This window comes from Cibotium barometz, chromosome 58, assembly GCF_041138505.1.
Source record: "Cibotium barometz isolate CiBa-2024 chromosome 58, ASM4113850v1, whole genome shotgun sequence".
Classification (NCBI taxonomy): domain Eukaryota; kingdom Viridiplantae; phylum Streptophyta; class Polypodiopsida; order Cyatheales; family Cibotiaceae; genus Cibotium; species Cibotium barometz.
The window spans coordinates 8,096,270-8,108,514 of record NC_141103.1 but is presented as its reverse complement, the minus strand read 5'-3'; the positions used below and the strand labels follow the sequence as shown (position 1 = coordinate 8,108,514).

Genomic DNA, 12,245 nt, shown 5'->3' with positions numbered 1-12,245 from the left:
TATAAGCTCAATATGGATGGCAAATGTGTAGAGGATTCAGCATGTGCTATTATGGATACGCAGGCTATTTCAAATGCAAAACTGTGGCATGCACGTTTTGGTCATCTGAATTTTGCAAGTTTGCTGCGCCTGCAGAAATCTGAAATGGTGTCTTCTTTGCCTAAGCTTGAGGCACCTGTCAAGCATGTTTGTGAGGGCTGCATATTGGGTAAAATGCAGCGTGCTTCCTTTCCCAAAGATGGATCAGTGAGAGCTGAACGCAGATTGCAGCTTGTTCACAGTGATGTTTGTGGTCCCATGCAAACTCCATCATTTGGAAACTACCTTTACTTCGTGACTTTCATTGATGATTTTACCAGGCATGCATGGGTATATCCTTTGAAGGCAAAGTCCGAAGTGTTTTTGTGCTTCAAACAGTTTTGGTTATGGCTGAAAATGTGTCAGAAAGTAAGATGGGCACCCTCCGTTCAGATCGAGGGGGGGAGTATATGTCTTCAGAATTTAATGCATTTCTGGCTGAGCGTGGGATAAAACACCAATGTACAGTGCCGTATACACCACAGCAAAATGGTGTGGCTGAGAGAAAAAACAGGTCTCTCATGGAAATGGCAAGATGTATGGTTAAGAGTCAAAGTCTACCACATGGTTTTTGGCTTGAGGCTGTCATGTGTGCCACTTATGTACTAAACAGGTGTCCCACCAAAGCATTACAGGTTGTCACTCCATATGAGGCTTGGCATAGCCGCAAGCCATCTGTTGGCCATTTACGTGTTTTTGGTTGCCTGGCCTATGCATTAGTGCCTGTGCAACATCGCAGAAAATTGGATGACAAAGCTGTCAAATGTATTTTTGTTGGATATAGTGCTGAGAGCAAAGGCTATCGTTTGTATCATCCACAGACAAAGCGCATTTTGGTTAGCCGTGATGTTGTATTTGTGGAAGATGCAGTTCAGCCCTTGGTTTCATGTACTAAGGAGACAGATATCAGCTCACGTGATGTCTATGATACATTGTTGCCTCTTTTCAGTGGTGCACAGTCAAGTGCAATACCTCATGAGGCAGTTTTTCAGCCTATGCAGGTTTTAAATGATGGCACAGATCAGCCTATATCTGATGCAGATGTGCATGATGCACTTGAGGATGAGAGACAAGAGATTGAGGGCTCTAGGAACATGCCTAGATGGCTGGTGCAGACTTTGCGTGACAGCAAGTTGGATGCCCCTTTGTCTAGTCGCACTCGTTCTGGCTCTCATGGTGCCTCTTATGCGTCAGATTGTTATGCATTGGCTGTTTCTAGTATGTGCGATGAAAGTGAGCCTGTTTCATTTGATGAGGCACAAAGTTCAGAAAATTGGATGGCTGCTATGCAAGCAGAATACGATGCTATTATGAAGAATAGTACATGGTCTTTATGTGACTTGCCCCCTGGCAAGAAGGCCATTGGCACTAAGTGGGTATACAAATTGAAGCGTAAGCCTGATGGCACAGTGGATCGCCATAAGGCTAGGCTTGTTGCAAAAGGTTATGCTCAAGAGAAGGGCATTGATTTTGATGAGACTTTTGCTCCCACATGTCGTATGACCACTGTTCGTAGCATCTGTGCATTAGCAGCTCATAATGGTTGGAATGTACATCAACTGGACATAAAGACTGCGTTCTTAAATGGAGATTTGCATGAGGAGGTGTATGTATCGCAGCCTCGTGGTTTTGTTCAAAGAGGGCAGGAAAACAAAGTGTGCAGGTTAAAAAAGGCTTTATATGGTTTAAAGCAAGCTCCACGAGCTTGGTATGAAAAAATACATGCATATTTGACTGCACATGGGTTTCAGAATAGTCCAACAGAAAGCACTTTGTATGTTAAACGTGTGGATGGTGTACATCTAATCATTGCTCTCTATGTCGATGACATGCTGCTCACAGGACCAAATGAGAGTCATATTGCTGATTTTAAGGCTGATTTGAATGCCTCTTTTGAGATGTCAGATTTGGGGCATTTGCATCATTATTTGGGGATACAATTTAAGCAGTGTGATGGAGGTATTGCTTTGTGTCAGACAAAGTATATTGAAACATTGTTGCGGAGATTTGGCCTTGAAGACTGCAAGCCTATTGCTACTCCAATGGAGACAGGTTTGAAGTTGAGTCTTCATGATGCTGGAGATTACTTTGATGTCACACTCTATCAGACAGCTGTTGGTTGCCTCATTTATGTATGCATTACGAGGCCAGACATTCAGTTTGCAGTCTCACAGGTGAGCAGATTTATGCATAGCCCAGGCATTAAGCATTGGCAGGCAGTGAAACGTATCTTTCGCTATTTGAGTGGTACTCGGCATCTTGGGTTGTTTTATCCCAAGGGGGGATCATTGCCGCCAGATTTACATGTTTTTTCAGATTTTGACTGGGCTGGTTGTTATGACACACGCGTGTCCACGAGTGGTTTTTGCTTCATGCTTGGAAGCTCATGCATATCATGGTTGAGCAAGAAGCAGCCTACTGTGGCCACTTCTAGTTGTGAAGCTGAGTACAGGGCAGCTTTCACAGCTACGGTTGAGTGTGTGTGGCTCAGACGCCTTATAGCTGATTTGGGTGTTGGGCAGCCATCTGCCACCACCATCTTCACTGACAGTCAGAGCGCATTGGCAGTTGCGCGGAACCCAGTGTTCCATGCTCGTACGAAGCACATTGAGGTGCACTACCATTATGTCAGGGAGAGACTCTCTGCAGGAGAGATCAGTTTGGCTTATGTGCCAACACAGGATAACCTTGCAGACCTTTTCACAAAGGCTCTGCCTCGTGAGAAGTTCGAAGCTTTTCGCAAAGCTTTGGGCTTACTCCCTTTTGTGGATTCGTCCACATAGCTAGACACTTCCCTATACATGAGTGCTAGCTCTTGTTCACCGCATCACTCCAGGGGGGATTTGTTACCATATTATAGTAGTGATGTGTGTGAACACACTTAGGACCGCCGGGGCACTTTTTCCCTCACTAGGAGGTTTTTTCCCCCGTGCATTGTATATACGCCCATTATCTTCTAAGGCTTGTAATCTTTCATTTTTGGCACTCATAATACACTACTGTGTTGTGCTCAAGCTTCCTCATCTTCTTGAAGTTGTGTGTGCATTCCTGCAACCCTAATTCCAACACCCTCTAAATTTCATATCAACAGTCATTAAAAGAAAATCTCGTTTAATACACTTTCATTGCGTTTTTGAAGTTCCCACAAATTCTAATTTGGGTGTCCAGAAGGTGCCAACACCCCAAATCCTTGTCCGTGGTGTATGAGAATGGTGAGGGAAAACAAATAAAAGTCGAGAAAGAAGAGGATGCTTAAGAATCAAGATATTGAGCACGACCCCATGGACGATGTTGCTGGCAACTAGGTTGGAGATATCTTGTCTACCAACATGCTAGCTGTGCCAAACAGGCATTTGAGAGACCCACAATGGAATCCTATAACTCCATTTGAATTGAAGAATGTCCACTTTGTACACTGCATGCATTCATGCGTGTGTTTGACCGTTTGCTCAAGTGTCACATAGATTATGCATTTACCATACAAGGCAAAGAACGACAAGAAGAAGCTCTTTATAAACTAGAGCGGCTACTCAACTCAATTGGGCGCCATGGTGGCAATGTGCAGAGATTAATGTTAACAAAAAGAGCTCAGGCATGAATCATGAGGTTGCACAACAAGTGTCCATGAGTGGAAATAAAGCAAGACATTGGTTTCACCCATGTATCAACCATGGACTTCGTAAAATTAGAAAGCTCGTCTAAAGTTTTTTCGCTTTTTTGTTGTTGTCCTGCATTTGGTCAAAGTTTCACCATCTTATTGAAGTCTGACCAAACCTTCTCACGTAGAAATACAAGGCTTGAATTGGTGCAGTCAAATGTTGTACATTTGCATAAATCCTTCCACAAGCTCCAAGGCTTGGTTGAGTCATTGGCATTTTCTGGCTTGATCACAGAGAGAGAGAGAGAGAGAGAGAGAGAGAGAGAGAGAGAGAGAGAGAGAGAGAGAGAGAGAGAGAGAGTTCTTTAATGTGTGCTCAATCTAATTTGAGTCGAGAGAGAGAGTTCTAATTTAATGTGTGAGCTCAATCCATCTAAATCCACATACATACATCTACATACATACATCCACATCTATATCCACATTCACATACATCCACCTCCACATTTTCATTCACATCTATACATCCACATCTACATCCACATACATACATACATCCACATCCACATTCCACATTCACATCTATACAGCCACATCTACATCCACATTCACATCTATGCATATACATCTTCATGCATACATCCATTTTGACATTCATACATCCACACTCATCTTCATGCATACATCCATTTTCACATTCATACATCCACATACATACATCTCTTATCGCATCCTATCCCTTCCCATATCTATTTATAGAATATAAGGAAATTCTTATATTTGATATAAAATTTCTTTACGCATCTAATTATGCATAAATTCCATTTAAGGATACTAACACTTTCGAAATAAAAATCAATCTTTTATGCATCTTCCTATGCATAAATTCATTTTAAATGAGAATGACACTTTGAATTAAAATTCAATCTTTTATGCGAGTTGAGAGAGCGAGAGAGAGAGAATGAGTACTTTGATTTTGTATGTATTTATGTGTGAGAGAGAGAAGTATTATAATGAGAGAGAGAGAGAGAGAGAGAGAGAGAACTGTTGCTCCAACGTAAATACATGCCAGAGCAACGACAAAGAATGAACTGAGAACTGGAATTTTTGATCGTTAAAATATCAGTTGAGCATCGCTTATGTGATGCCCGTCATCACATATGTGACGCACTAGATATTTTCATCCAATAAGCGACACATGCTTTTCAGCATCACTTAAGCGATGCCTATGCATCTCTTATGTGACACCCGATGCGTTGCTACTGGCGTCACTCAAGCGATGCACCATATCGACGCCCGAGCGATGCAAACAAGTGTCGCTACGAGCGGGTTCTGTTGTAGTGTCCTATTATTAATAGAGGATGTAGGTGGAGAAGGAGGCTATGTGTAAAAGTATGAGTAGGAGTAGGTACCATCATGTTGTTGTGACAGATCCCCTGATATTGGTATTCATTGACTCTTCTAGTGAATTGATAGAACAAGAAATAACCTGTAATTCAAGTGGGTGAGATTAGGCCTTCTATAACCCATACGACAACAATGTAGCCACTCCACTAATAATCACCACGAATTTTAGAAAAGACATTTGGGAAAAAGCATGATTGATGTGTCCACCCAATCTAGGTGCAACAATCATATTTAAGGGCACACTCCAAAAATAAGCTAATAAATTCCATTTACAACGAAGAGAAATATTGTAACATATGTGATAGATTTCATCCGTGACAACTCTCACTAAAAGGATGTTTGAAACCTTAATTTAGTAGTAGATTTTAAGTGGTAATGTAGCATTACGCCATTTTGTGAATTTGATGTTGTCATCTCATTACCTTGGAACTATCCCCCTACACTAATAGAGCATAATAATCATATCCTATTTGACTCTTATTTTTCTTATGGGATTCTAGAAATTCGCAATAGTACACAAAGATTATCTTGGCTTGGTGTGACACCTAACTTTCATGTGTAATTTAGATTTTACGTATCTGTTGTATCATCAGTGAGACTATATCTTCTGAGTAGCATAATTGAAAGTTTGAGTAACATGGAAGCTATCCAAGATGTCAAGTAGAATTCCAATGACTTGCTCGAGTGAAATGAAATATTGATTTACTAATTTCTCTCCTCGGCTGAAGATTCATGCTTATGCTATGTGCTTAATCTTGAGATGAGAACCTTATCATTTGCAGTGGCTCCCTTTGAATTCATCTTTTATACCCAATTTACCTTCCTCTCTAAAGATGTCAATTCACTCCTCATTTCCTCCTAGACTCTTCTCTTGTGAAATGTTGCCAAACTAGAGCTCCTATATATAAGTATCTCTTTAGCTAAAACATGTATCTAGATTTGAATTGGTTTACGGATTTTTACTTTCCTCAATATTTTTTTGAAACATTGCTGTCTCGCATATGCTATCACAAATACACCATAAATGGCGATGGATTGACACACTAGTAGTTGCAGCAACACGCACCACTACAAGGAGTTAAAAAATGGTGATACAGGATCTTTGTTCTTGAGTAAAACAAACTCATGAGACTTGGTAAGCCGAAATCTCCAAGTAATGGCATGATTGTCTAGCACCCTTTCAATGATGTAACCTTCACACTGAAGTCCCAAAGGTCCTTGGCAAGTTTTGAATCCTCTGAAATCTCACTAGGCTTTGCCTCTTGACAGTCGTCAAAGTACTTTCCAGTGGTAGCGTTGATAGAAGGGTGGAGAGCAAGAAGACATTGAGTAGCAGCGCCCTGTGATGAGGAGACCCCAAACAAACCAAATGATCATTACACTCTCGCTGTCTACTCTCTCTCATACACACACACATGCACATGACACAAGCGCACACACATGTACTGTGCTTTCTTGATAGAGCCTGTTCCACTATGTACGCCGACCGTTGATTTTTACTGACCTGGGGGGTGGATTTCCAAAATATAGGTGTGGTCTTCTCGTAATCCTTAATGATTTGTTGCCCTGCACAACAAAGAAAAGAAAAGGGGAAAAAACATCAATAATAAGCTTGAGTTCGCTTAAGTTCTAATAAGAAACGGTAAAGGGCCTTAAGGGTAGGTTGCGACTTGTGTCTTTGGGGGCGTTGGTGAAGAGGTTTGTACTCGCAATGGCGCCAGGGTGAAGAGCGTTTGCGATCACGTTGACGCCATCTTCCTGCAGCATCAAAAACAGCGTATGATGATACATACCCCTATATTCAAGAGATTGGTGCTGGGCGTTAAAACGTACTAGAGAAGGTCGATCAGGGTAATAGAAACCTGAAATCTCCTGGCAAGTTCCTTGGCATGGAGAATGTTGGCGAGCTTGGATTGTCCATAAGCACACCAAGGATCGTAGCTGTGTTGTGGGATGAAAGGAGATCATAATTAGATGGGATGATGGTTCCCCGTTAGTCTTTGCGTCATTCATGATACACGTACCTGGACTCGTCGTTAAGCTCATCGAACCGGATGCCGCCGGGATACGTGAATAAAGCGTGGCCCATGGATGAGACGTTCACGACCCTGCCTTGAATGCCAGTGTCGTTGGCCGCCCTGCTCAGATCGTCCAGCAGGAGGCTCGTCAGGTGGAAGTGGCCTGGTTCGCGAATTTGAGATTAGAATTAGTAACTAATCCGGGTTGTTTTTGGGTTCATTATATTCTCGTCCGCTTACCAATGTGATTCGTGGCGAACTGCATCTCGAGGCCATCTACTGAGAGCTTGAAAGGGCAAGCCATGATGCCGGCGTTGTTGCTGTTAATTATAGATAGCGTGTTGATTAATTATTCTCACAGATCGAAGAAGATGTTGTTAATTATTCGCACACAGATCGCTAATTCCAATCATGTGCTATAGCCATATATGTAATTATTGCTAACAACATTACATGAGGATGTTGAGGCGCAGGTTCAAGGCCTTGAAGCTTTGGCAGAAGGTGCGGACGGAGGCCATGGAGCTGAGGTCCAGCTGCAGCACGTGCAGCCGCGCGTGTGGAATCACCTGCAGGATACCCTCCTTCACCCGCTGTCCCGCGCCGACATTTCTCACGGCCAGCACCACCTGGGCCCCACGCAGCGCCAACACCCGTGCCGTCTCTGCGCCAATCCCGCTCGATGCACCTGCGAAATAAGCATCTAAATACTAAGCATATAATCATTAATCAAACAGTCTTCATTACCAGAACTAATCGACGTATAACCTGTCACGATGGCTGTCCTGTCGGAGGCGTCGATTCCCTCGGTCACATCCTCTGCCGTGGAGAAGCAGCTGAAGGCCGTGGCGTCGTTAGTTATCGGCGCTGCCATGGCAACAAAACTAGTTAGTATTACAAGAGTACTGTTGCGCTAGTATTAATCAAGTGGGCACTGAGGCAGTAGTAGTAGCAAAAGGTATCCAAGGAGATTGGTGAGTAGTAGCAGGCTGGACCGTCGTCGAATTCTTTTAAGGCACCCTAGTGGATGATGTCATGCATGACATCATCGCCCATAGGACGTTTCAAAACTGGTCATGCATGACATCGTCACCCTGGACCACAAAAATCAGGCGAACAATACTTGCAGACTCTAGAGTTAGAGATTTTGGGTGGTTGTGCCAATTTTTTTAAAACTACATTTGATATTTGCAGGTGGAGGTTTTTCACCATTTGGTAGAGAACTTTTTTCTTGGGTGGTTTTGCGCCTAGACTTGTGATTGCCTGTGAAGTATATTGTACTACTACTGTAACATTTGATGACTAAAGAGCTTGTACTATTTTTAGAGAAGTTACTATTTTTCCTAAACACAACTGTAAAGTCGGACCGCAGTTCTCGGAGTCTCCTAGGAGTGGTTTCTATTTGGGACAACTAAAAGGTAGGTCTTGGGTTCAAATTTTGCAGCCCTTATATCATGCCTTGGGGGGTTCATGTGCCTATTATGTGCTTCATGATGTAAGAGGGTGTGAGGATATTGCTACATCCACACATCCAATATTTTTGATGACGTGTCTTGTCTACCTCGTTCTATGATAATGAATTGGTAACAACAATGTACAATTTGGCTCCTCAAAGCTATGTCACTACGGATCGAAGGACTTGGATTGCTGACGTATCTTCGAAGCATGGCCTCCCTTTACATGGTTCTTGTATCTCGCACTGGATCGGAGGACTTGGACTGATCTATATCTCTCTCTCCATGTGCGCATGTGCGTGTGCAGCTCACACACAAAGGACATGCACCCATGTGTTGAAATGTCATCTTTAGCATCCTTGTCTTCAAGCATTATATATCATAGTTGTAAGAAAAATGTTGCTAAAAAAGAGAAATTTTGTCTCATTTGTAGTAAAAAAATTCCTTTATGCATCTTTCTATGCATAGAAAGCAAATTTAATAAGAATAACACTTTTGTAATAAAAAAAATTCTTTATGCATCTTTCTATGCATATAAGTCAAATTTAATAAGAATAACACTTTTGTAATAAAAAAATTTCCTTTATGCATCTTTCTATGCATAAAAATCAAATTTAATAAGAATAACACTTTTAAAATAAAAAAAATTCTTTATGCATCTTTCTATGCATAGAATCAAATTCAATAAGAATAACACCTAAAAATAGATTTCTTTATGCATCTTTCTATGCATAAAATCAAAATTAATGAGAATAACACTTTTGGGTTAAAATAAATTCTTTATGCATCTTTCCATGCATAAATCCAATTTAGTAGGAATTACACTTTTAGAATAAAAGAATTTCTCTTATGCATTTAATTTATGCATAAAATCCATTTATGATGAAAATCTCACTTTTAATATAAAAAAATCTTTTATGCATACAAATTATTTATGATGAAAATCACTCTTTTAATATAAACGAATTTCTTTTATGCATCTAATTTATGCATAAAATCCATTTATGATGAAAATCTCACTTTTTATATTAAAAAAAATCTTCTATGCATACAAATCATTTATGATAAAAATCACTCTTTTAATATAAAAGAATTTCTTTTATGCATCTAATTTATGCATAAAATTATTTATGATAAAAAACACACTTTTAATATAAAAAATATATATTTTATGCATATGTTTATGCATACAAATCATTTATGATAAAAATCACTCTTTTAATATAAAAGAATTTCTTTTATGCATCTAATTTATGCATAAAGTCATTTGTGATGAAAATCACACTTTTAATATAAAAAAAATATCTTTTATGCATATGTTTATTCATACAAATAATTTATGATAAAAATCACTCTTTTAATATAAAATAATTTCTTTTATGCATCTAATTTATGCACAAAGTCATTTATGATGAAAATCACACTTTCAATATAAAAAAATTATCGTTTATGCATATGTTTATGCATACAAATCATTTATGATGAAAATCACTATTTTAATATAAAATAATTTCTTTTATGCATCTAATTTATGCATAAAATCATTTATGATAAAAATCACACTTTTATAATCAGAATAACAATTTCAATATACTTCCTTCTCTGCGCATAGAACTTAATTCTAAAGAAAGTAACACTTTTTTAATAAAATATTTTTAGTATGTATTTTCTTATACCTAGGATAAAAATTAACACTTTAAGAATACATATACGATGGAGATTGCTCTTTTTGAATAAAAATAAATAAAACTTATTTTACATGATTTTAGAAAATTTTGCCATAACCTCCTTTGTATGGCTGACCATTTTTTAATTTTTAACTCTCTAAAATCAACTAGAATTTCACCAAGAGTATTTAAATCATTCTAATGTAAACAATTTCTACTTATTTAAGAAAAAAATTATAAAAAACTTGATTCTATCCATTAATCATTCATCTAGGATAAAGAATGGTTGGATTTACTAAAGAAGAGAGGGGAATGCCTTTTTTCAATGAGGCATATCATAATCATTTTAGAGAAGATAAAAATCACAAAAACCATTAAAATTAAGCATAAATGGAAATTTATGTATTTCCTTACTACCATTCATCAATTAACTCCAATAGCATTAAAAAGCCATTCCAATTAAGCTTCTCAAGCTTGAGAGGGGTTGAGAAGAGAAAACATTGAGAAATTATGAAAAAAGATCAAAATTCACACTTTACCTTACAAATTGCTTGATTCTTTGATCACGGCGGTAGAGGCCCCCAACCAATCAATTGGTTTGGTATGTTGATGGAGCCACCAATGGAGATTGAAGGAGGAGGAAAGCTCCAATTTCTTCAATTTGGAGAGAATTTTAGAGAATAGTAAAAATTATCATTATTTCAGCATAATTCTGGCATAGTATAGTTCTCCTATTTTTTTTTACAAAGGACTCAGATTCTATTTATAGGAGAGGGAGGCTCTAACCAAGACCAACTGATTTCTAGAATTTTCCAGATTCAGTTTGGTTGAATTTGGACTAGATTTGGACCTAGTTTGGTTCCTTTTTTATTCGGTTTGATCCAAGAGAGAGGAGAGATAAAAATATCACATTATTTTTGAGTTTAAAACTCATTCAAGCATGTGAAGTAGGCGCCTCCTTGAAAGGACTCCCCTTCCTTACACATGTATCAAAATGGAATCATTATACCCAAAATATCTCATTTTTTTAGTAATACTCATTACTAAAAACCCTTGTAACTCTTCATCTTATGTGAGCATTTATTCATTTTTGGGTATTTTTCTTTTACAAATTGGATTTATCTCCTCCCCACACATGGATTGATCTTATTGGCCCATAAGAACCTTAATTTAAAATTTTTAAAAAATCTTGACCCTCAGGATAAGGCCTCTTGAACAGATAATACTTGATTTCTAATGCACCTTCTGAAAATCTTTTTGAACTTCTGTTTCGGGGGAACTTATTTTAAACACTTTTGTAATGAAAATAAAATTTTCTTTATGCATATTTCTATGCATAGAAATCAAATTTAATAAGAATAACACTTTTATAATAAAATAATTTCCTTTATGAATCTTTCTATGCATAGAATCAAATTTAATAAGAATAACACTTTTGTAATAAAAATAAAACTTCATTTATACATCTTTCTATGCACAAAAATTAAATTTAAAAAGAATAACACTTTTATAATAAAACAATTTTCTTTATGCATCTTTCTATGCATAGAATCAAATTTAATAAGAATAACACTTTTGTAATAAAAAATTCCTTTATGCATCTTTCTATGCATAGAAATCAAATTTAATAAGAATAACACTTTTGTAATAAAAGTTTTTTTGTTTATGCATATTTCTATGCATAGAAATAAATTTAATAAGAATAACACTTTTGTAATTAAAAAAAATTCTTTATGCATCTTTCTATGCATAGAAATCAGATTTCATAAGAATAACACTTTTGTAATTAAAAAAAATTCCTTTATGCATCTTTCTATGCATAGCAATCAAATTTAATAAGAATAACACTTTTGTAATTTAAAAAAAATCCCTTTATGCATCTTTCTATGCATAGAAATCAAATTTAATAAGAATAACACTTTTGTAATAAAAATAAAATTTTCTTTATGCATCTTTCTATGCATAGAAATTAAATTTAATAAGAATAACTTTTTTATAATAAAATATATTCCTTTATGCATCTTTC

At 37.6% G+C, this 12,245-nt stretch overlaps 1 protein-coding gene across 1 annotated transcript; it reads right to left on the bottom strand.

The window, feature by feature from the left end:
* Positions 1-6,085: 6,085 nt before the first annotated feature.
* LOC147605854 (short-chain dehydrogenase TIC 32, chloroplastic-like) lies at positions 6,086-8,095 on the bottom strand. The gene is made up of 8 exons (XM_086792647.1): positions 7,867-8,095; positions 7,555-7,786; positions 7,342-7,421; positions 7,108-7,264; positions 6,946-7,024; positions 6,754-6,841; positions 6,588-6,649; positions 6,086-6,423 (listed from the first exon to the last, which is right to left on the bottom strand). Exons 1-8 carry the CDS (start codon positions 7,970-7,972, stop codon positions 6,253-6,255), a joined length of 975 nt encoding a protein of 324 aa, XP_086648773.1. The 5' UTR covers positions 7,973-8,095; the 3' UTR covers positions 6,086-6,252.
* Between the last annotated feature and the right edge of the window lie 4,150 nt (positions 8,096-12,245).

Coding starts and splice junctions, on each gene's coding strand:
- LOC147605854 (XM_086792647.1), bottom strand. CDS start 7,972: ATGGCAGCGCCGATAACTAACGACGCCACGGCCTTCAGCTGCTTCTCC. Junction 7,422..7,554: donor CTGCGCCTCAACATCCTCAT/GTAATGTTGTTA, acceptor TATAATTAACAG/CAACAACGCCGGCATCATGG. Junction 7,265..7,341: donor GTTCGCCACGAATCACATTG/GTAAGCGGACGA, acceptor TTCGCGAACCAG/GCCACTTCCACCTGACGAGC.